Genomic DNA, 23,364 nt, shown 5'->3' with positions numbered 1-23,364 from the left:
GGCAAGGCCCATGAACACTGTTCCCCAGCACCTCCACAGTGCCAGCACAGAGGAGAATACTCAAAAATGTTTGTTGAATGAGTGAAGGGGATAGGAGTTGGGTAATAATAGAAATAGGTATAATCCCCTATTCATTTATAATATGTTACAGATGTACAAACTTTCACATCAATTAGCCTGTTTGATTTTTATATCAGATTTGAAAGGTAATCAGGAAAAAGATTATTTCTGTTTTCAGAATAGGATGATAAGACTCAGAGAAATTATGAGACTTGTTTCAGGTCACATGACTAAGAGCAGCAGAGCCAAGCCTCCTGGACTTGTAGCCTAGACCCCTTAAACTCTCCACCCATCCCAGGAGCCCTCAGTGTTCAGCTTGATGGGAACTAGGATTTCTCTTGGAGGTGGGAATGGTCAAGAACTAAAGAGCATTCCTTGGGAAATTAGTCCTGTCTGGCCAGTAATGATCATTTGGGCAGTGATAATGAGCTGGGGCCTGGAGAGTTTAATGAGATTAACAGATGTTCTGTCATCCCTAGCTGCCTGGTAACCAGGAGCCTCTGGACCAAGGAGGCCCTGGGTACTGATCAGTATAATTGCTTGGCTTCTCCCCATCACTGATAGCTATTTTCCTTTAAAGTCACCCAGATGGCTCCAGGGTTATCTAAGGGCAGAGGTCTGGCCACAGGCTGGTATGACCACTCATCCCCATGCTTGGGAATAAGGCTGGAGATGTCCAGCAGAACTGGCCCAGACAGAGGCTCTGGATAGCACTGGTTGAGGGGGATGAGGACCAAGAGCAGCAGAGGTCCAGTGCTGAGGAGGATTCACAGAGTTGGGGAAGTGGGTGTTCTGATGGTTGAGTGCCTCAGAGGTCAGGCTGAAGACTAGGTCCTGATAGGCAGCATTGGGAGGGCATGAGGTTTGGTAAGGCAGAGTCATAGGTTTAGAATAATTGAGACAGTGACATGTAGAGTGTCAAACAAGAAGCCTGGATTCAAGTCCCCTAGCTACTCCCTTAACCAACTGGGGGACCTTAAGTAAGTCACATATCTTTGCTGATGATCCTCAGCTTTTTCATCTGTAAAATGGGATTAACAATGTCAGGCTCAAGAAAATAAACTGGGGCTTTCTTTACTAAAATCCTGTGCAAATATGAGGCATTGTAGTAGAAAAGGGAAAGGGGTGAGGAGGACCAAGGAGAGGGTGTGGCTGGCTCAGGGTGACACACTCTCACCATGGGAATCAGTACCCAAGGCGTCTCTATGCTTAGGTTTTTGGAGTCAAACAGACCTGGGTTCCAGTTCTGGTTTTGCTCTGTTAACCAGTAACTTGGTCTCTCTGAGCTTTCTTTCCCTATCTAAATTACCTCCTCATAAGGCTGTTGTGAGAATTAAATAAGGTGAGGTTTGTAAAAGTCTCTTAACACATAGTTGGCAGTCAGTAATTAGAGGCTATTCTTATTGTGATGCCCCTTTGGGAGGCTCATTTACTCAAAGTTCAGGGGTTCAAGTACCTTTTAGGGCTTTTCTGCCTTGACAAAGCCCTGTCACTTTACCACATGTTCAGGCTTGGCTCTTCCAAAACATAGCTTCCATCTGAAATGTTTCATCTGGGGAAAACGATTTGTTTTTTGCCAAATTTCTTCTTTTCTTATTAGCCTGGAGGAGCCAGCCTGGAGGAGCCAGCCCATCCCTTTGAGCTGTAAATTGCATTTCAAAGCCTGTGTTCCTGGTGGGTTTTAATTAGCTTAAGGTCCCAGCTTTTTTTTTTTTTTTAAATAAATTTATTTATTTATTTTTGACTGTGTTGGTTCTTCGTTTCTGTGCGAGGGCTTTCTCCAGTTGTGGAGAGCGGGGGCCACTCTTCATCGCGGTGCGCGGGCCTCTCACTGTTGCGGCCTCTTGTTGCGGAGCACAGCTCCAGACGTGCAGGCTCAGTAGTTGTGGCGCACGGGCTTAGTTGCTCCACAGCATGTGGGATCTTCCCGGACCAGGGCTCGAACCCGTGTCCCCTGCATCGGCAGGCCGACTCTCAACCACTGCGCCACCAGGGAAGGCCAAGGTCCCAGCTTTTATGCAGCAGTTGTTTTAGCAGGTAAAAGTGAAGATATTTATTTGGGAGCCAGTCCCCAGTTTTCTCAAACCCAGCGTATCTAGACTGCCTCCTGCAAGCTTCTCACTGTCCTTAGGGCTTGTCTCTTAGCAGCCCAGAAGGAAAAATGAGATATAAGAACCCTAGACGTAGAGTCTGAGGACCCGTGGGGTTCTTGGCCCTGCTACTTACTGGCTACGGCATCCTGGCCATGTCCGTTCCCCTCTGTTCCTCAGAGAGTAGGGGGCATATAAGCTCCATGCTCACTAAGGTCCCTGCTAATCTGACATTGCACAAGTCTCTGGGAACAAGTTGGGTTCTTGAATCCCATCCCCCCCCCCCCCCCACCGCCCACCTCTACAAGAACAATCCCTCTACCCACCTCACCTTAGCTCATTGCTAAGCATGGGGCCTCTGGGGGCTACAAACACGTGCTCTCAATTACACAGCTAATCTGTGAGGCAGAGCTTGGCCCAGGGGGGAAAATAGCTTATCAAGTCAACTAGCTTCTGCTGAATAGGATGTCAGTATTTTCTAGGGCTCCCGCTCTAACCTGGTGGGAATCCCGGAAGAGCCAAGATAGAATTGTGTGGAGAGGATTGAGTTGGGGATGGTTGGTGTGCAGACGGGGGTGTTTGGGTCAGAGGCTAGAAAAAGGTGCCTGGAACCCTAGCCTCTAGTAGTCCCCCCAACTCCTCCATACCCCTACTTAAGGGCCACAGCTAGCCCTTCTCACCACCTTCTGGGATATTATCCTCACTGCTTCCTCCCTAATGTTTATTGAGCATTTACTGTTTATTGAGCAACTTTGTCGAGCTTGCCTCTAACATTTGCAGGGCAGAACAAGAGTATAGATGGAGACCCACATACCATGTGTCTAAATATTCGAAGGTTATAACTTATAAGTGAGGCTAACAAATTGGTATTTTCATAACAACCTGGAAGACCGTATCTGAGTTAGGGTTTCTGTACCTGAACCTAGCAGTTCTAGGAGAGCTAGTCTGAGCACGCTTTCTTTTCATTTTGCACCCCCAACTCCATTCCTCAGTTTGAGGAGCTTCATGGACATGTGAGTGGATACTTAAGCTTTTCTGAACCCCCAGAGAGACCTGCCCCTTGAGATTATGCACAACAGCAGCACAGCCTGCCCTCTGAAGAGTGTGCAGGCCTTGAAAGCAGATTGGGGGCTATTTGGTTGGGGAATACAGCGGTTAGGTTCCCGGAGCATGCTTCAGGCAGACGTTTCTCCTTGACAGTGCAGGGCAGCCACATACATATATTTCCTAAGTGTCTTCTCTACAGATCAGAAAACTGAACCCCGTGTGACATGGCTTCTGACTGCCTTTCCTTGGCATTGTACAGAATGTGCTCCAGTCTGACCTTGACCCTCATCTAGAATGGGCCCAGAAATGGCAGTATTAGTAGAACAGAGACGTTCAACTAGTTAGAGTAACTTGTAGGTCTTATAAAGAGCTTCACAGTTTGCAAAGGCCTTTTATATACATCGTCCCAAACCCCAGGTGATGAGAGAAAAGACAGGGTAGAGGCAAACCCAAAGGACTTTGCTCACCAGCCAAGGAGTGAATGCTGATCCCACTATAGCACCAAGCACAGGTGCTCAGCAGTGCTTCCTGTTCAGTAGTGTTAGAGCTTACTAACACTACTGAACAGGAAGCGGTCTGAGGGAACCCAGCGATGGTCATGGCCCTGCCAGGGCAGTGGCAGAGCCAGCAGTCATCAGTAGATCTCTGAACCGTCATCCCCCCTTCTTTTCTTTCTGTCTTGGTCCACACACCTGACCTGGTTGGCTCCCTCCAGCCAAAGCAGGTGGCATCTCCCTGGGCCAAAACTTCATGACTTTGTGCTGCCTCCAGGAGATAGCCCTGGAGATAGCTCAAAGGAGAGAGTTATCGGATGCCCATGGAGGAGCCCCACAAATTTCTTGTATACCCGTGGACGCACAAGGAATTAACCTTTGAATGGCTTGTCATCCAGGTAGGAGAGGGATTGTCAGAGAACTGTGAGGCATGGGGAACCCACATGCATCGAGCATTTCTTTCTGCATATGGGCAGTGTGTTAAGTGTTTTCACGGGCAATCTCTTGTGTCCCTCACTGCTTTATAAATGTTGATGATTGGATTCAAAGGCAAACTGAGTAACAGAAGAGTCCATCTTCCCACGCCAGCTCCAAAACTGGCACCAGCCCCTTCATCAGCAGCAGTGCCCTCTCAGCCCTCAGCCTTTACCTGCGATGACACACACTTGACCCCAGTATATCCTTGCTACTGCAAGCCCATAATAGGAGCAGGTTCTTCCGCAGAATCGTTCTCAGGTCCAGCGTATGGTTTCTTTGCAAACAGTACCATCTGCTGGTCAGAAAGTGCTAACTTCTAAGCTGGGAGGATTGAGGAGAAAAGGGTCTTTTTACCCTAATGGGACAAAAGATACAGATATCCCAGCTTATACTCAGCTCTTCTCTAATTCACTAAAAAGAAACCCCCTCTGCCCTAAAATATTAGGTAAATAGGCAGGTGTTTATGGTTAGCCTAAGCTGATGAGAGTTTTTATGCATACTGCCTGGTGGTTCTTCAGCACCTTCTGCAATAGCTCTAGGGTCAGGTTTTAAGATAGGAGTGTTCCAAAAGGGAGTTGCACCAACCTATGCCAGTGAGCAGAAGATGGCCAGGAAGTATAAATGCCAGGGCTTACATAGGCCTTTCCTACTGAAATTGAGCCTCCTTTTCCCTTTCCCGTTGGAGCCTGTGCCCAGATTATAACCTGTCCAGGAAGGGGAGTAGGAGAGAGTTGTACAGCCCTTTGGGGTAAAAAACATTGCCTGAGTATAGAGAGCAAAGAGCAGGTATAGTATCATCTCTAAGCAAAGAGGACAGAACTTGAATAGTAAGTGTAAAATGGATAACTCTAAAAAATTAATTTATTAAAAAAAATTCTCAGATAAATATGCTGACTTACTGTAGTACAGTTGACCCTTGAACAATGCAGGGGTTAATTCGTGTATAACTTACAGTCAGCCCCCTCCACATCCACAGTTCTTCAGCATCCGTGGATTCAACCAACCATGGGAACCATGCAGTATTGTATTTACTGTTGAAAAGTATTTGCATAAAAGTGGACCCATGCAGTTGAAACCTGTGTTGTTCAAGGGTCAACTGTATTTAAAGTGGGTTTAGCTCTGGGAAGGAGAGTGATAAATTTGATAGAAATGGGCTTTAGGGACCAAAGACCTGGGTTTGAATGCCTGTTCCTGGCAAGTTAATGAACTTGTTGGAGTCTGGTTTTGGTAAAGTATGAAGGATAATGATAACACTCATGGAGTCTTTTTTTTTTTTTTTTTACATCTTTATTGGCATATAATTGCTTTACAATGTTGTGTTAGTTTCTGCTGTACAACAAGGTAAATCAGCTATAAGTATACATATATCCCCATCTCCCCTCCCTCTAGGTCATCACAGAGCACCGAGCTGATCTCCCTGTGCTATGCAGCAGCTCCCCACTAGCTATCTATTTTACATTTGGTAGTGTATGTATGTTAGTGCTACTCTCTCACTTCGTCCCAGCCTCCCCTTCCCCACTGTGTCCTCAAGTCCATTCTCTTAAGTCTGCATCTTTATTCCTGCCTTGCCACTAGGTTTATCAGTACCATTTTTCTAGATTCCATATATATGCATTAGCATACAGTATTTGTTTTTCTCTTTCTGACTTACTTCACTCTGTATGAGAGACTGTAGGTCCATCCACCTCACTACAAATAACTCAATTTCGTTCCTTTTTATGGCTGAGTAATATTCCATTGAATATTGATATATCCATATTGAATATCCATATGAGCCACGTCTAATTTATCCACTCATCTGTCGAACTCATGGAGTCTTGGAATTATTCAATATCGCATGCCACCCTTAGCTCACAGTGAGTGCTCAGTGAGGTTTAGCTCACTTTTTTCGAAATGGCTGGTTCTAATAAAGACAGCCATGGTCCATGTCTGGATCAGACTGAGCAGTTTTCTTAATATGATGTTGTTTTAGAGCAAACATTACTTGCATTTACCATGTGACCTCTTTACCATGGTTCTACATTGAAGGAACAGAAGAAAAGCTGTGGAAGATCTTCAAGTTTAGATCCTGCAAGGGGTAGCATTTGAGATGAACATTAAAGAAAGAGTGGATTTGAAAGAACTGGAGTCAATATGAAACTTATGTAATGTTATAAACCAATGTGTAACCTCAATTAAAAGAGAAGAATTGAGTCAAGCAGACCAGGGTTCAAATCCCTGTCCTGTTATTCACTAGCATTGTGACCTCTGACTTTGCATTTCCTCCCTTATAAAATGTCCTAATTCTGCTTATCATGTCAGTACCAAATGACGGAACATATGTAAAGCACCTATATGAGGTGAGCAGCCAGTGAAATGAACAAAAATGGGGAGGCTGGATGCTGTAGGGGCGTGTGTGTAGGAAGGCACAAAGCAATCCAGTTTAGTCAGGTTGTGGGCCATGGGCAGCCCTTGAGCCCAATCCGGGTTCCCAGCCTTACAGTGGCTTTCTTTCTTCAGGTGGCCACCATGTCCTTGAAGATCCAGACAAGCAACGTAACCAACAAGAATGACCCCAAATCCATCAACTCTCGGGTTTTCATCGGAAACCTCAACACAGCTGTGGTGAAGAAGTCTGATGTGGAGACCATCTTCTCCAAGTATGGCCGTGTGGCCGGCTGTTCTGTGCACAAGGGCTATGCCTTTGTCCAGTATGCCAATGAGCGCCATGCCCGGGCAGCTGTGCTGGGAGAGAATGGGCGGGTGCTGGCTGGGCAGACCCTGGGTAAGCATCTCTCCATGGCCCTGCCCCTGGATTTCTCCTGGGCAGGTGCTGACCTGCATTCTTTAGCTTCCCTCTTATCCTCTTTTCTGTCTTCTCCAGCTGTCACCCACTATAAGATCAGTGCCTGTATGGGAAAATTTTAGAAGTTTCAGGAAAACACTTCTGTTCTGTCCCTGCTTTCACAGTGTAAGGGTTCCAGTTAAAATGCAGATTCCCCAGAGAAAGGGAACAGAGTGGACTAGCACAGCCTCTTACACTGGGCTGCATTTGGCTTAGGTTAGAACCCTTTCTGAGAGCCAGGAGGAGGGGCTGGGAGCATAAGGTGAAGCAGGTGCTCTTGGTCTCGGTGTTACGTACATGAGATGTGGCCGTGCTGGAGGCCTACCTTGGAGCCTGTATAGTGTTTGTATATGTTCACATACTTCGGTGTATTTGTGTATGTTTGAGAAGGATATGTATTCCTGAATATGTGGTATGTGGATGTAACTGAACATGTGGAGAATATGTGGACACATACCTTACTTTTACTATGTATATATGTAGAGTTATGTGTGTATCAGAATATACTTGAGTGTGTAAGCAGATATTCGTGTATTCATTTACCAAATATTTATTGAGGTCCTAACATTTGCTGAACTCTGCTCTAGGCATAAAGATGTTTGGTAGAAGGTTTGTGTAAATGTGCATTGGCTCATTTGCATATGGGCAGTTAAGTATAGGATGTTGGAGCCACTTCTGAGTGTAGTTGAGAGTGTGTGATCTTATTTCCTGGATATGTGAACGTATGTGTGAGGGTGTGTGTCTGATGTATGTGTTTATGTGAGTGTACTTGAGAAAGCATATAATTTGATGTACGTGGCATGTGTGTGTGTGATTGTGAGCATGCATGCATGTATCTGAATGTATATGAATATATAAACAACTATATGCATGTGATGTGTGGGTATGAGTCTAATTTGTGAAGACCTCTGTTGTCCATGTTAGTGAGTGAAGTCCATGTGTATCTCATGTAAACACATAAATTGCTGCACACGTGCATGAGGGTGATATGTGTATGGGTGCTGATATCCTGTCAGCATCTGACTCTCCCTCCTCCCTCCATACAGACATCAACATGGCTGGAGAGCCAAAGCCCAACAGACCCAAGGGGCTAAAGAGAGCAGCATCTGCCATATACAGGTGGGGCGCTCTGTCTTGTTTGTCTGTCTCTGGGTGGGATTGGTTCCTCTTTCCACAGAGGGAGTGAACACTGGTGGTGACGGTATGCCAAGCCTAGAATTTGGGGAGGTGTTTGGAGATGAGGGCCTGCGAAGAGTGGGCTGAGTGGCCGTCTCTAAGCCCCGGCCCTCTCCCCTTTGTTTCCCCAGTGGCTACAGCTTTGACTATGATTACTACCGGGACGACTTCTACGACAGGTGAGCGGGGGAGGGGCGTGCCCAGGCATGAAACAGCCAAGCTGGAAGCGTCCTGAGAGATTGCTGGTGCAGCCCACTCAGTCCTCCAAGTGGGAACTGAAGCCCAGAGTTGTGGACAGGCATCTGCCCAAGGCTGCTCTGCAAGTTAGTGGCAGAGCTGGGACTAGGGTCCAGTTCTATAGGTGCCCAGGCCAGAGCTCTCCCCAGCCCACACTGTCTCCCAACTCTCTGACTGCCCCTCTCCCTCCTAATCCTGGGGTGGGACTCAATGGGACTGGACAGCCAGGGGACCTATAAATGTAGCAAGTTGGAATACAAAACAGGTGCAGGGCCAGGTGCAGGGAATTTGAGCCCTCACGCTTCTGTTCAGTTTCCTTACCTCTCTGAGGTGTCCAGCCAGCTGAAGGAACCTCAGAGCTCAGTCTGAGCTTCTTAGCCTTATATTTATAGCCAAGAGGCCAGCAGTCCTTTGGAGGTCTGAATTAGTCCCTGGTAGGCTGTGGCCCACCCCCAAGCCTACCCAGACCCCAGCGTCCATGGCACCAGCCACATTCTTGTGGAAATCATGGTGGGGGCTGGCCCAAGCTTCTCCTCCTTCCTGCTTCTCTCCCTCCCTCCCTCCCTCTCAGCCTGCCCCAGGCTGTCCAGGAAGAGCAGACCTCTCTGAGCCTCAGTTTTCTCACCTGTGAGTGGTTTCAGGCGACAGTGCAATGTAGTGGAAAGTGCCCTAGCCTGGGAGTCAGAAGACCTGGGTGCTAATCTCAGCTCTGCCACTGAATAGATTACACAACTTTGGGCAAATCTCCTCCCAGTCTGAAATGGGCTTGCACCAAGTGATCCCTCAGGGCTCTTCCAGTTCTGGGATTCTGTGGTTCAGTGATTCTGACCAAGGCCAGAGCCGCCCCCTCCCCTTAGGGGCAGAAATGCAGGGTCTGGGACTGGGTCCATTCCCAGAGACTCTCCATCTCCAGCCATCACCACCCTAGGGCAGGGGCTCCCTAAACAAAGGAGTACCAAGGCATGGGGCATTGAATTGCCTAGTGATGGCAGGTTACCTGGCTGTCATCAGGAAAGTGATCCCATAGTATACCCCTGTGGCTGCTGTTCCGTGCAGAAAGGTGGTAGCAGCAGCAGCGGTGGGAGAAACCCCTACTTGGCTTACTGAGTTTCTGCCTGATCAGGAAGAGAAGCCCTCCTGGAAAGGGCTGGGTGATGGCGTCGGGGGTGCAGCATACTGTCTGGTATAGAGGGTCTGACCGAGCTGCCTAACCTTGATACTCCACTGGGCCCCCTGCCCCTCCATCTCCAAAGTCGAGTGAGAAGGATGGGGTGACTGGGGGCCCAGAATGAGGAAAGGGGCTTGGACTCCAGCCTCATGCCTCTGAGGTCATAGGCCCCTGAGTTGAGGGTCTCGGTACCCTGGCCCTTCACCTATCACACCTTCTAACGTGTGTTTTTAACCAAGTTCTCTCACGCTCTACCCTCACAGCAGCCTTGGGGGATGTGGGGGGCACAGAGTTCGGGGTAGCCATCCTCACTAGGCAGATGGGAAAACTGAGGCTTAGGCAGGCTTAGGGATTGACTCTCACTCCCTCACCTCTCTGTTTCCGGCTGGGGATTTGTACTGCTTTAGGGAGATTTGCAAACTCTGACCAGAGCTTGGGGTACAGTTGACTAAGCAGAAGTAGGTCAGGTAATAGAACAGGACTGGGTGTCAGGGTGATCTAGGGAAGTCTCCTTTCTGGGGCTGTCAGTTTGCTCCTCTGTTGAATGGGGCTAACCATTGAATGGTGGTAACCATTACCACCTGTCACCTCCCCTGCTCCTACCCAGCTTGAATGGTAGGAAAGGTGGATGTCGTAAGGTCACTGAGGTCCAGAAAGCCCTTCCTCTTCACCCTCAGGACTATAACTGGGAAGGATGAGGTATGGAGTGCAGGCTACCCAGCCCTTCACCAGCCCTACATGTGTTGCTCTAGGGTCACAGTGCCCCCTGGTGGCCACAGGCCATGCTGCAGCCTCTGGCCCATTTGCTCTCACAGGCTCTTCGACTATCGGGGCCGCCTGTCACCAGTGCCAGTGCCCAGGGCAGTCCCTGTGAAGCGACCCCGGGTCACAGTCCCCTTGGTCCGACGTGTCAAAACCACCATACCTGTCAAGCTCTTTGCCCGTTCCACAGCCATCACCACCACCGGCTCAGCCAAGATCAAGTGTGAGTGACTATATCTTCTTCCTAGGTAATTTTTATTTTTGTCATTAGCAAAATAATAGAATCACATTTTTTTACATTGGAAAATAGATAAAGGAACAAATCTCCCACAGTTCTGCAGCTCTAATACAACCAAGTGAGTATTTTCATGCATTTCTAAGAGGAAAGACCGACATTTGTGGAGGAGGGTCTTGGGTTAGGCACAGAGTCCAGTGCTGTGACATGGAGCCCAGTGAGGAAATGGTGTCATCTTTCCTTTAGTAAGCACAAGGACAGGTCCACACAGCCTCGCTACTCCACATTCATTCTGGTGTGCACACGTGGTCAGGCACTCAGGAAATCTGATTGTAAAACACATTTACACACCTTGAAAGACAGATACCACTCTCTAACATAAGCAAAGTCACATGCTTGCTCAGGTGCACACAGAGGTACACACCACACACCTCCATTTTTATCCATCCCCAGTCCCTTTCAGAGTTGGAGGGGTCGGGGATGGTGGGGGAGATCCAGGTTCAGAAGGGCCTCCAGGAAGTCTCAGGGGGAAGCCACAGGCAGCTCTGGCCTTTTCCCTGGCCAGAAAAAGACCGTGGACAAGGATAGTTTCTGCCACTGGCCTGTCTTCCTAGTTGACAGAATAGGGCTAGGGTCTTGTGTTAGTGTCAAGCTCCCAGCCCTTAGGTGACATCCCTGTACTCCCTCCACTCTCAGTAAAGAGCAGTGAGCTGCAGACCATCAAGACAGAGCTGACCCAGATCAAGTCCAACATCGATGCCTTGCTGGGTCGCTTGGAGCAGATTGCCGAGGAGCAGAAGGCCAATCCAGGTCAGCTTCCAAGGGTCCCTGCCCAGATCAGTGGCCAGGGGCACAGGGCAGAGTGTGGGGAGGACAGTGCATGGGGCAGAGAGGGACTGTGGCCTCCAATCCCATCTGGACCCACTGTGCTGAGGCCTAGCTTCCGCTAAGGTGCTACCCTGGGCAGCTGCCCCAGGTTGATTTTTATTCCCCTCGTTCCCCGCTTCCACCTGAAGATGGCAAAAAGAAGGGCGAGAGCGGCAGTGGCAGTGGCATCGGCATCGGCAGTGGCAGTGGCAGTAGTGGTGGCGGCAGCCGGCCACCGGCCCCCCAAGAGGACACAGCTTCTGAGGCAGGCACGCCCCAGGGAGAAGCACAGGCTCGAGACGACGGTGATGAGGAGGGGCTGCTAACACACAGCGAGGAAGAGCTGGTGAGGGCATGCGGGGGCGCAGGGGGAATTGGGACTGGGACTGGACTTTGCACCCTTGGTTGCAGGAGGGCTGCAGGGGGAGGGGGAACCTCTGAGCCGGTTGGCTGCCCTATGAGCTCCCTCCTTCCTTCCCAGGGATTCTAGTCCTGTGAGGAAGAGGGGGGAACGAACAGGGAGTACTTAGCTATTTCAGCTGCCAGTCAGAAATCCCACTGAGGACTGGGGCAGACCTCTCTCTAGCCTAAGGCCCATTCTAGACTCTGTCTTCCACATGAGTCGGAGAAGGGAAGAGTCACGGACTCAAGGAAACACACACGGTCTGCAGGGTTCCAGGGAGCACGAGGGGGATTGCCTGGGGAAGCCACAGGGAGTGTGGGTATCTACTCCACCTGAGGATTTTCTAAAAGCCATTGTTGCCTCAGAATGAAAACAGGCTGTCTCAAGAGGGAGTGAGCTCTCTGTTTGTTATTGGAATTCTTCAAATTGAGGCAAGGAGCTCATATTAAGTGGGAAAGTAGACCAGATTCTGAGTCCGTAAGATGTCTGTTGTGTGCCTCGTACTCAGTTACCTAACACTGAGCACCAGGCCCTGTAGTTCACGCTTTTTAACTTTATTTAACCTTAACAGCAGCCCTGAACTCTGCAAAGTATTACTCTTGTCACATTTTACACCATGAAGAAACTGAGACTCAAGAGGAGTCAAGTAGCTTGCCCAGGGCGTTGTAGCTAATTAGGGTTGAGCCAGGATTGGAGCCTGGACTTTAGCGGGTCTGTGAATTTTCTCCACGTGGCTGGGTTCTGGTGTGAGGACAGATGGGCTTATGGCCATAACAGTTGGAGGTCTTCCTCATGCCCAGCTTGTCTCTTCTTATTTAAACCTAGCCTGATACCCCATCTTACTCTTTCAGGCATAGTAGTCTCCATAGAGGCCCTAATGACGGCTTTGATGCTCCTAAGATGGGAGCTAGCTCACCAGTCTATTAGGCTTTCGGTCTGCTCCAACCTAAGAAGGTCTTTCTATGCAGAATGTGCCCCCTGGCACACCTAGAACTTCCTTGACTGGTCCTTTCTCTCTCCTGAGGGGCCTTCAGACTACCGTTGGGATCCCAAGCCAGCCTTTAGTTAGACTGGTCCCATAGTTATTCCCTTTGGCTGTCCCTCCCCCTTTCTGAGTGTGGTCTCCATATGTGCTCTGGGCCCCAGGGTAGGACAGAGCTTGCAGTGAGTGATGTGTGGTCCTTTGTTGTCTCCCTCCCTATCAGGAGCACAGCCAGGACACAGATGCGGAGGATGGGGCCTTGCAGTAAGCAGGTACGGGGGTCCTGGTGGGGAGGGGTGGAGTAGACCTGGCAGGGTAGTGCTGTGCCCAGCAATGAAGGCTCTGTTGTCCCCAGACATCCTGCCACGCCCATTTGTGGTAGGGGCTTGGTGCGTTGCAGGGCAGGGAGCCGTGGATGGGCTAGCCAGGTCCGCCCAACAGGAGTTCCCTCAGAATACTCTGAGCCGCATTGCCTGTCTCCACTTGTAAAGAGCTCCGAGTCTAGTGGAGGAAGACAAACTATTACCACCCAGTGTGAGCAGGATGACAGGGACTGGAGAGCCAGGGGCTCAGAGAGGCGTGTGGTGGAAGAGGTGGCGTGTAGCTGAGCCTGTTGAGGATCGAGGGAGGAGCGTCTGAGGGAGCACCCCTAGCACAGGCGCAGAAGGCCGGCAGTCCTCGGCGTGTGAGACGTGGCCAGGAGCCTCCTGTGGCTGCAGCCCCAGCTCTGCACGGTGGGGAGAGGCAGCTGCGCATCATCAGAGGGTGATGATTGTGCCAGACTTAGGGGCTGGGGTTTGACCCTGTCTGGAGGAAGTGCCCCGTGCACCCCAGCCCTACAAGGTTGTGATTGTGCCAGTGTAACAGATGTAGAAACTGAGGCACTGAAGGGGGCAGGGAGATACCACGTATCTCACAAGATCCCCAGGTGGTAATTGGTGGAGCCTAGATTTGAACCCAGTGGTGTGGGCCTCAAAGCTCACTCTCTGGTTGGTATTTACCACCCTGCTCTACCCCACCCTGGAGGGAAACCAGGCCACAGCAGCTCTGCCCATACTCAGCCCCATTCCTTTGGGGGCCGTTGCCAGAGTAAGAAAGGCTTGGGCGGAGGGAGGCCTCAAACAACAGAGGTGTCTGTACGCATGACACATTCATGCTATGAGATGCTCCACCACACATTTAAGTTTAGGCAATCTTCGTGGTTTGTTTTACCTGGGAGGCTCAGTTTTACCTTGTTAAGCCAGTTTGCAGGAGAGGTGCTGGGGACTCAGGTGAGGAAACTGAGGCTTAGGGAAGGGGGAGATTCACCCAAGGTTTCATGGCCAGAAAGTTATGAGGCCAGAGCCAGAGCACAGGCATATCTCTGTTTGCAAACAGCAAACACCATTCCACTCTTTCTTCTTCCCACCCCCTGTTATCAAGAGCACGAAGGGGCTCTTCCTCTCAGCCTTAGTCTCTCTTTTGTGTCTCTTTCTCAGTCTGACAGGAGCAATGGCCACCGGCAGGAGAAGGGCGTACACCGTACCAGGCCTCAAGCTGGGCACCCACCCCTGGATAACCACCCCCAGCGGGTCCCAGAGGAGAGCTGGCAGCAGGCACCACCTCCCTCACGCGTCCCAGCCAGTGCCACATTCTCTGCAGGTGGAGTTATCGGCATCCCCTTCTCATGTACCCTCCCTCCCTGTTGGCACTGCCCAGGCCAGAGGGCAGAGCACAGAGTTTCCCTATACTCTTGCCTCCCCTCCCCAGGACACTCCCAGGCTTGGGGTTTTTTCTATAGGTTTGGAGGGGGGTGGGACCCACAGGGAGGGGACCCTGACAATAAAGAGATTGGATCCCAGTTTGCTCTGAGATGGGATGGTTTGCGTTTTCTCATGAAGGTGCCCTGGCCCTCCTGTCCAACCAGAAGGCAGGTCTGCTACACCTGCTTCTGTTCCCTCCTTCACTCCTCTCTGCCAGAGAGCATTGTCTAGGGTGCCTGAAACTGATCTGTCTGGGCCTTAGTTTCCATGGCTAAAATGGGGATTAAAATGGCCAGTAGGGTTGTTCGGGAGGGTCAGATGTGCCAGTGCCCACGAGAGCATTCGTGGTAGAAGTGCCAAGCAATTTTGATCCACTTGGTCAGGCAGTGGTAGGTCCAGGCCTCAGTTTCTAAGTCTGGTGTTGCCCAGCTCTAAAATGGTTCTAGAACTCGCCACTTTCTCCCCTTCTGTGTCTTGGTTTAGGACACTGTTTTTTCACAGGGATCTTGGGCAGCAAGGGGAAAGAGGCTAGAGGCTGAGGCCTTCAGTCAGAGACCCAGACCTGGAGTGAAAAGTAGCCCCTTGGAACTGGTCAAAAGACTTCAATCTGGAGAGTTGGAGAGTTGAAGAGGGTGTCTAGAGGAAGGGGCTAGGTCCACAGGGAGTGTCTCATCCCCTTGAAGAGCCCTTGGTGGCACATACCACTACAATCCCTGAACCTACAATCTGTCCTTGCACCCAGGACATCAGAGCCCAGCTCTAGCTGACCCACTTGCACACCTGGGTAGGTCTTCATGTTCCCCTCTGTACAAGGTGGGGAACTGCTGCCCTGGACTGGAACTTGGGCAAAGTTCAAAGGGGTTTTGGTGCCTGGTAAATATCACACTGAGGGCTGGCACTGTGTTCTGTGTCCCCAGAGCTTAGTGCTGTGCACCCATTGTACTGTAATAACACTTCTAGACTCTACAAGGACTACTCAGTATGCTTTACTGAGGCACTCACTTTTCAGAGCTGGGGGTACAGGTACAACAGCATGGGCCATGGGCTTCCTTAGTATGCCAGGCATAGAGGCCATGAGAAGAGCAGGGAAGACCCTTTCCAGAGTTGGAAGCATCTGCCCTACCCAGAGGCCCTGTCTTATCACCCTGGCACCAGGAAATATCCTGGACAGAGTAAAAATGGGATTCCCCAACCTGGCGCCCCGGAAAAGCCCCTGAACTACTTCAGCTCCTAAGAAAGCTCACAGTTGGGCCCTTGAGTTAAGAGGTTCAGATCCACAAGACCCTGCATATACCTGCCCGTCCTCCCTGTGTCTGGGACCAGAAAAGACACTTCCCATTGCATTGCTCAATAGTTTTCATTTTTCTTTCCAACCTCTGAAAAACAAAAGGAGATCATGAAGAAATGTGATAGCAGATTCTGCCCAAAGCACTGATATTCTCTACATACTTTCAAGATCTTAAGTATCGATTGTGATCCTAGCAGCCCTCTTGAAGGACTGTCATAGCCAGTGGGTTTCCTGGATTGTGAGCTAATGCTTTCCCCCTTTTACTACTGCCAGTAAGGTTTGTGACCCTGGCAGGTCTTTTTCCTTGCCAGGTCTCAGTTTCCTCATCTGTGTGAGGGGTTGGCCTAGATAGGGATAGTAAATGGGCCTGATTTCAGTTGTATAACAAACCACTCTGAAATTTAGTGCCTTTAGTGAACATTTATTAGCTTCTGATTCTGTAGCTGGGCAGTTTGGGCTGTGAACCAGCTGGGTGGTTCTTCTGCTTATCTCATCTGGGCTCTCATGTGGCTGAAGTGAGCTGGCAGATTGTCTGGAAGCTGATTGGTCTCAGATAACCACCCACTTGTCAAGTGGTTGGGCAGTGGGGGCAACTGGGCCACATGTTCCTAGCATCTAGCAGGCAAGACAGGGTAAGCCCTGATATGCAGGTGCTCTTCAAGCTCCTTGCTTGTGTCATGCTTGTTAAGGGTCTGTTGGCCAAAGCAAGTCATATGGCTAAGCCCAATTCCTCATTATGACCGTAATTTGTTTTTAACCTATCTCAGGCCTCATTTCACTTGCCAATTCAAAACATTTAGTAGCAGCTGCTGGAATGCTTTTTGAAGATTTGGAGCAGTTTTTAGATTATTAGGAAATAGTAACATGATAGTTTGGTCATGTTTTTTATGGGCAAGGAATTGAAATATGGGTATGTGTCAGGTATTAGCCAACCCTGGCCAGGTTACATCTTGTCCCATAATATATATACTATGCAGTGGGCCATCTGATGAGACCACAAAAATACATACGGTAGAGCAGGGCAAAAGATTCTGAGCCAGGTGTCCTGGGTTTGAATCCCAGTTGGGCCATTGACTGGCTTTGGGCATATCAAAATCCCTCTACCTGTGGCCACTTCCTGAATATCTGCTGTATAAAAGGCACATTTTACACTTAGTTAATCTCCACAACCACCCTTTTAGGTGGATGTAGTGTGAACTTTTGGTTACAGGTTATAGAAACTGAACTTAAACCTGCTTAAGCAGGAGGAAGTTTACTGTTTCACAAATTTAAAAGCCCAGGGGTAGATTTTCAGACCCAGTGGGACCCGGGGGTTCAGGAGCTGCCATCAGGAATCTTTTTCTCTATTCCCCAGCTCTGCTTCTTCTGTTGGTGGTGTTCTCAGGCAGCTTCTAAGTGGTGGCAGAGCATGGCCACAGGGCCTGTGAAGGGTGGAGGGAGGAGAAAATCCCCAAATGGAAAATATGAGTTCTACAGCTACAAGAAAGGGGGCTTGGGCTGACAAAAACAGGTCTTCATTGTGTGATTATGACCATTTTATAGATTTTATAAATGTGGATGTTCTAGAACATGGCCCCATTGACAGGTGGTCTCTATGTCCTCTCCCCTTTATCTGGACTCTATTTTATCAGTAGAATACAGTGATGGTGATGCTATTATGCCAGTCTCCCAGTCCTGTTCTTAAGAACTAGCAGTTTCTACTTCTTCTGTGTTGGGACCCAGCCACCATGCTGTGAAGAGGCCATGTGTACATGTTCCAGCTGACAGCCAGTATCAACTGTCAGACATGAGTGAGGAAGCCTTCAAGATGGCTCCAGCCCAGCCACTGTCTGGAGAGCTGAGTAAGAACTGCCCAGCTGACCTAGTCAAAGCCCAGCACCATGAGTGATAATAATCAAATGACTGTTGTTGCTTTAAGCCACTAAATTTTGGAGTGATTTGCTATATATCAATCAGTTGATAACCAGACCACAAACTGAGATTCAAAGGTTAAGTAGCTTGCTCTACTTTGGGGGACTGGGTTAGGAGTAAAGACCTTCTGTTGAATTGAGTTCCTATCTAGACTTTTTGTTGTGTGACCTTAGGCAAGTCACTTAACCTCTGTGAGCCTCATCTTCCTCATCTGAAAAAAGAAAAAAACACATTCTTTTTATGACAGTACTTACTAAATGAGAGCACTTATTATTACCTAATCCAGATTCAGGTGATTTTCTCTTAAAAAATAACAGACCATAATTTCCTGTTCTATTTTTTTTCCTACTTATTTTTATACTCACCTTGTTTCAAAATGTTACTTCAGGCAGCTCACAAAGAAAAAGTCAATAGAATATTATAAAAGTGAGGCAAAGGAAGATAACAGCAAGGAGGCCTTTTTTGGTGTAATAACTCTTGTGAGTCACTGCAGTCAAGAGGAGTGCGTTGGTTTAGTGACTAGGCCATGGGGCAGCCCAGTTAGCCATCCTGCTTGTATGAACGAATGGATACGTCTCTCCTCTGACTGGTCAGTGGACTCCTGGTGCACACATGCTCTGCACCTCCACCTCAGTGTACCTCTGTGGGAGCCCAGATGATCAGGGTGTCCTTCCACAAAAGTACAGCAGCCAGGTCTTGTTTGGCGAAGTGCATGGGTTTGGCTCTTCTGTAGACTGAACAGAAACTGACAGGGTTACCCATTCTTACTTTCTGACCTGGACCCCGTCTTTCCCTCAACTCTCCAGTCCCTTTTAATAATAAGCCCCCTTATTCCTCAAACCCCACCTTCAGTGTCTGTCTCCTCTGTGCCCTGCCCTGCACACCCTAACGTCCAGCTCCCTGACCACACAGGGAGCTGCCTAAGGTGAGAGACTGTCTCATTCATCCTTGCACATAAGGGTTTTAAAAAGGAACATGTGACTGGGTCAACAACATAATTATGGAGCAAATACAAACAATCCAATCCAGCATCTACCTTTGTCTTCTTAATTATATTCTACCTCTGCAGAATCTATAGAAAGGCATATAACATATATACGTTAACATATATATGTTAGCATTTCCTGGGTGCTCTGCTGAGTTAACATAGATTGCATTATCTTATTTAACCCTCACATCAATCCCCCAGAGTTGGAGATACTCATCCCTTGTTACAGGTTGGGAAACTGAGACTCTGGGTTGAATAATTTGCCCAAAATCTTGTCACTTGGAAGGGGTGGAGGCAGGTTGCAAACCTGGGCAGTCGCTCACCACATGCCCCTGTCATAAATGACTCTGAAATTCCTCTCCCGATTCTTGTGACAACAGTCGCTCCTGGCTCTCCTCCTCTGCATACTCAATTTCCTTTGCTGACTCTTCCTCTTATGCCAGCACCTCTTCATCCGCTTTAATTTTTGTGTATAAATTCCTGGCTGACCAAACCTATGGCTTCAGACTCCACTTTCAGGCCTCCACAATCTCCAACTCTTAACTTAATCCTCCCCAGGAGTGCCGGGGGACATACACAGATACCCATCTGATAGTTGCACTTGGATGTCCACAAGGATCTCAGTTGAGCCCTGCCCAGCCCCATCTTTATCTTCATGAGTCCTGCATCTTGAAGAATGGCATTTTTGTCTACCCCGTTGCTCATGTCAACATCTTCCACTCCTAATTGTCAAATCATGTTAGCTTTTCCATGGTATGTCTTTGCTCTAACCTGTTTTTCATCCCACTGCCTTAATAGTTAAGCCCTTTTTATCTCTTACATAGACTTTTACAACTTCTTAACTAGCCTTCCTGCCACTTACTTCCCATCAGTCTTTCCTCTTTACCACCAATCAGTTATCCACTGCTCAGTGGGTAAATTCCAGACCCCTTAGCATAGCATGTAAGCCCTTTAGGATCTGACCCTCTTCCTTTCTCTCTCTAGCTCAATACCTCCCCCAGTCTGCCCTCTGTTCTTAAGCCACATAGAACTAATTGTGAAAAGAACTGTCTGATTTCTGTGCCTTTACACATGAGGTTGCTTCTACCTGGAATGTTGTCTTCTCCCACTGGTTAACCTTCATTTATCCTTTATAGCTCAGCTCAGAAGTCACCTTCTCAGACACCTTCCTGGCCTGAGTTAGCACTGCCCCTCCTGTGTGCTACTTTTATTACAGCTCTTACAGATTATATATATTTACACCTGGTTTGGTCATCGGTCATTTTCACTAAACTGTAAGTTCCTGGAGGGCAGAGAACAGGGTCTGGAGCCCAAGTGCCTGGGACTGCATCCTGACTCCCCACTTACCAACTAAGTGACTCCTTGGGTGAGCTGCTTATCCTCTGAGTCTCCATTTCATCTGTAAAATGGAGATAACAGTATACCTACCTCGAAGGGTTGCTGTGCTTATTAAATGAATAAATATATATAAGCACCTAGAACAGGACCTCACACAAATTAGGGACTTTGGTAGTACTAGCCATTTATTATATAAATGATTATTTAAGAATAGCCCAGAGGGAATTTCCTGGTGGTCAGTGGTTAGGACTCCGCCCTTTCACTGCTGGGGCCTGCATTCAATCCCTGGTCAGGGAACTAAGATCCTGCAAGCCGTGCAGTGCAGCCGAAAAAAAGGAGAATAGCCCAGATTCTGGGCCACATGAGAGGCATCTGTCATAGTGCACTGGTGTATCTGGGACTGAAAAGTGAAGCAGTTATAATTCTCAGAGGCCAAAACAGTTTATGAAACTGCAGATGTTGCCCAGCATGATATGATTAGGTTTGGCCAACTTCCCATGTAGTGTTTTGGCTTTAAGTTGGTTCCTGGCTCATTTAAAAGCTCATGAAAATCTGCAGCTGATGAATATAATTTTAAAAGGTGCCCATTAAAATGGTGGTGTTCAATAAGAATGTCCATTAGTACTTATCCTTTAGAATAGCTGGTTCTCCAGTGGCTTCAAATATTGTGTTACAACAGAAGCCAAGCTTAAATCAAGGGGCAGTGATTAGAAGGGTTCATGAATATCTGCTATTAGGGAAGGTTTGAAGGGACAGGACTCATGGCAATCACAGGGGACCCAGTATTTGGTCCTTTCTTCTCTGGTGAGCACCACCATTAATGGGACAAAGATTGAAGGGCTATGCCTCTGTTGCAAACCCTTGGGAGAGTTTGATGCTCCTATGGCCAAGGGTGGCAGGGTTTATCAGGATCACTGAGACAGGCAACCACCCCAAGCACAGCAGTCTTTAACAAGGTCAGTAAACCCACCGTCATCATAAACATAGAAGCAATACCTATAGTCTTCAGGATTTGTACACTTGGCAGGGCCACCCTTTGGGAAAAGGGATATGCTTACAAGTACTATCAGCCATTAAGTCTCCTCCCCTCTGACCAGGGAAATTCACCCTAAGGGAAGTAGGTATTCAACAGAAGGAAGATAGATAGTGCATAGTGCAAGGCAGACCTGGGTTAAGCACTTTACATACACTATCTCATCATCTTTGAGGTAGGCATTTTCTCATTTTATAGATGAGAATACAGGCTATAATCAATGGTAGAGGACTGCCACTCCAGACTGTTCAAAGCCTACACTCATAGCATTTTCAAGAATTAGCAAAACCCACCAGTAGGGTACTGACTTAATAAACTATGGCATAACATGAATAGACTCTTATGCAGTTTTAGAAATTATAAAGATACTAACTTGGAAAAATGTTCTTGATACTGAAAGATTCTATGGTGATAGGATTACGGGAATTAAATTTTTGAAATTATAAATTCATCTTCTCAATTAGAAAAAGACTATATACCACATACTCTAAAGCCCAACTTCTAAAAACACACTGTAAAATCTAATGTTCTGTTCAAATGTGAAAACTGAGTATTGCCAGGGCAAAGAATCTGGATTGGGGAGGCCAGGTCAGAACTGGGGCCTCACACACCACAGCAGTACTTCTTCCAGGCTGCCCAGCCCAGCATTTTTTCTGAACACTTAGCCTGCAAAATGTTTGGGGGGAGAAGGGGCTACAAGTCTGCATAGTCTATGTTCCTCTTAAAGAAACTCAGATACTAGAACACCTCCTACCACTTACAACCCACAAGCTAGGCACTGCTTGCTCTAGGCATGGGGATACATCAGTGAACGATCATACTCCCGGCTCTCAGCACTTACAGTGGCCTGAGGGGAAACAACAGTTGACATGCGGTGGGCAGGGACCTCTGAAGTATAGAGTGAGCCAGGAGGAGATCTTAGGAAAAGCTTAAGCTTTTTTGTAGGTGAGGCTGGGGACAGGTATGGAGTCAAGAGGGTTTTATAAAGACTAGAGATATAACTGCATGTTTATGTGCTTATGAAAATGCACATCAGCATACAAAAGACTTAGGCAGTCACGGAACATGTTTATCTAGTCTCAAACTCTTCTTTACCATGGGACATCCCACCCCGCACCCAGCATAATTAGGAACACTCTTCAACACTGCTTCCTAAGACACTTTGGAAATGGTGGTCTGGTTCCCTTATAACCATGGCCCTTGATCAGAAACTCTCAATGGCCTTTGCTTTGTCACTCCATAAAAGGTTCCTTCCAGCTGAGCTGTGGTTGGTATGAGGTAATACAGTAGACAGAAGAGAGGCTGATGCTATCGTGAATGGGTAACCTAGGGCAACCCATCATTTTAAATGGGTCTGCTACAGTCAATCCAATTTTAACCAAACAATACCTCAACTGGACTATCTCAAAGAGTTAGGATCAGTCCAGAGAATCTGTTTTGAGAATGGAGTTAAGAACTGGAGTTGAAATTGCCAGCCTGTCACTAAACTGTAAAGTCCCATGTCTCCCCACTAAAGAAATGAACAAAACACACATATATACGCACAAAAGCGCTAATTCCACAAGAGGCACTGATCCTTGCTTTATTCACGCAGTAACATCTGACATTGGGAATTGTGTGGATATAGATACAAAAGAAGGAAGATGAAATCATAAACAGCAGTTGAGTTCATTAGGGCAGTGCTGGCAGCTCAGCCAGTGTGTAGTCCCCTCAGGTCCTACTGGGTTGAGGGAATGCTCTGCCCCCTCCACTGCTTCTTGGCCAAGATGCTTTACAACACTTGGCCTATACTTTAAAATTAAGGGTCACAGTGATTAAAAACAACACAGTCAAGACATTCAAGGCTGAGTGACTGCTCCTGGAATAGTCTGGCAACAAGAAAGTGAGGAGCAGCATTATGCCCTTATCCTTGGCAAGTGCGTGCAAGGCAGATCACAGCAGACATGTAAGATGATCTTTTCCCCTGTGCTCAGTGGAGAAACACCTTTTCGGCCAAAACCACAGAAGGCAGAACCAGAAGGAAGCCCCAGAAGCACCACACAAGTAATATCGCCTCTTGGTTTCTCATGATCACATTCAAAAGCTACTTTAATACAGAAAATAGAAAAAGCATTTGTGGTGGGTCCTTTTCAAATCCAGAACACAAGTTGGGGAGGAAAAAGAAAAGCTTCCTCTAGCATCATGGTTTGGACTCTCAAGAGTTCTCTACTACACATGCCACACCACTTCCTCACCAATAGAA

At 48.1% G+C, this 23,364-nt stretch overlaps 1 protein-coding gene and 1 long non-coding RNA gene across 7 annotated transcripts in view; both read left to right on the top strand.

The window, feature by feature from the left end:
- The window catches only part of RALY (RALY heterogeneous nuclear ribonucleoprotein), an 80,569-nt gene extending 65,907 nt beyond the window's left edge, over positions 1–14,662 (top strand). For 5 of the 6 annotated variants that reach the window (XM_082432234.1, XM_082432231.1, XM_082432230.1 and 2 more), the window contains 8 exons: positions 6,668–6,932; positions 8,039–8,111; positions 8,300–8,347; positions 10,389–10,558; positions 11,267–11,380; positions 11,587–11,783; positions 13,046–13,094; positions 14,301–14,662. In XM_082432234.1, coding sequence (XP_082288360.1) covers positions 6,677–6,932; positions 8,039–8,111; positions 8,300–8,347; positions 10,389–10,558; positions 11,267–11,380; positions 11,587–11,783; positions 13,046–13,090 — 903 coding nt within the window. In that variant the 5' untranslated portion in view covers positions 6,668–6,676 and the 3' untranslated portion in view covers positions 13,091–13,094; positions 14,301–14,662. The remainder of the gene's footprint in view (positions 1–6,667; positions 6,933–8,038; positions 8,112–8,299; positions 8,348–10,388; positions 10,559–11,266; positions 11,381–11,586; positions 11,784–13,045; positions 13,095–14,300) is intronic. The other variant, XM_082432235.1, reaches the window with a different exon arrangement.
- The window catches only part of LOC309646203, a 441,930-nt gene that overhangs the window by 301,124 nt on the left and 117,442 nt on the right, over positions 1–23,364 (top strand). The gene's annotated exons all lie outside the window — the stretch shown is intronic.

The sequence above is a fragment of the Balaenoptera physalus genome (genome assembly GCF_965194825.1).
Source record: "Balaenoptera physalus genome assembly, chromosome: 16".
Lineage (NCBI taxonomy): Eukaryota > Metazoa > Chordata > Mammalia > Artiodactyla > Balaenopteridae > Balaenoptera > Balaenoptera physalus.
The sequence above is the reverse complement of the archived record's forward strand: the minus strand, read 5'-3'. Positions and strand labels throughout refer to the sequence as shown.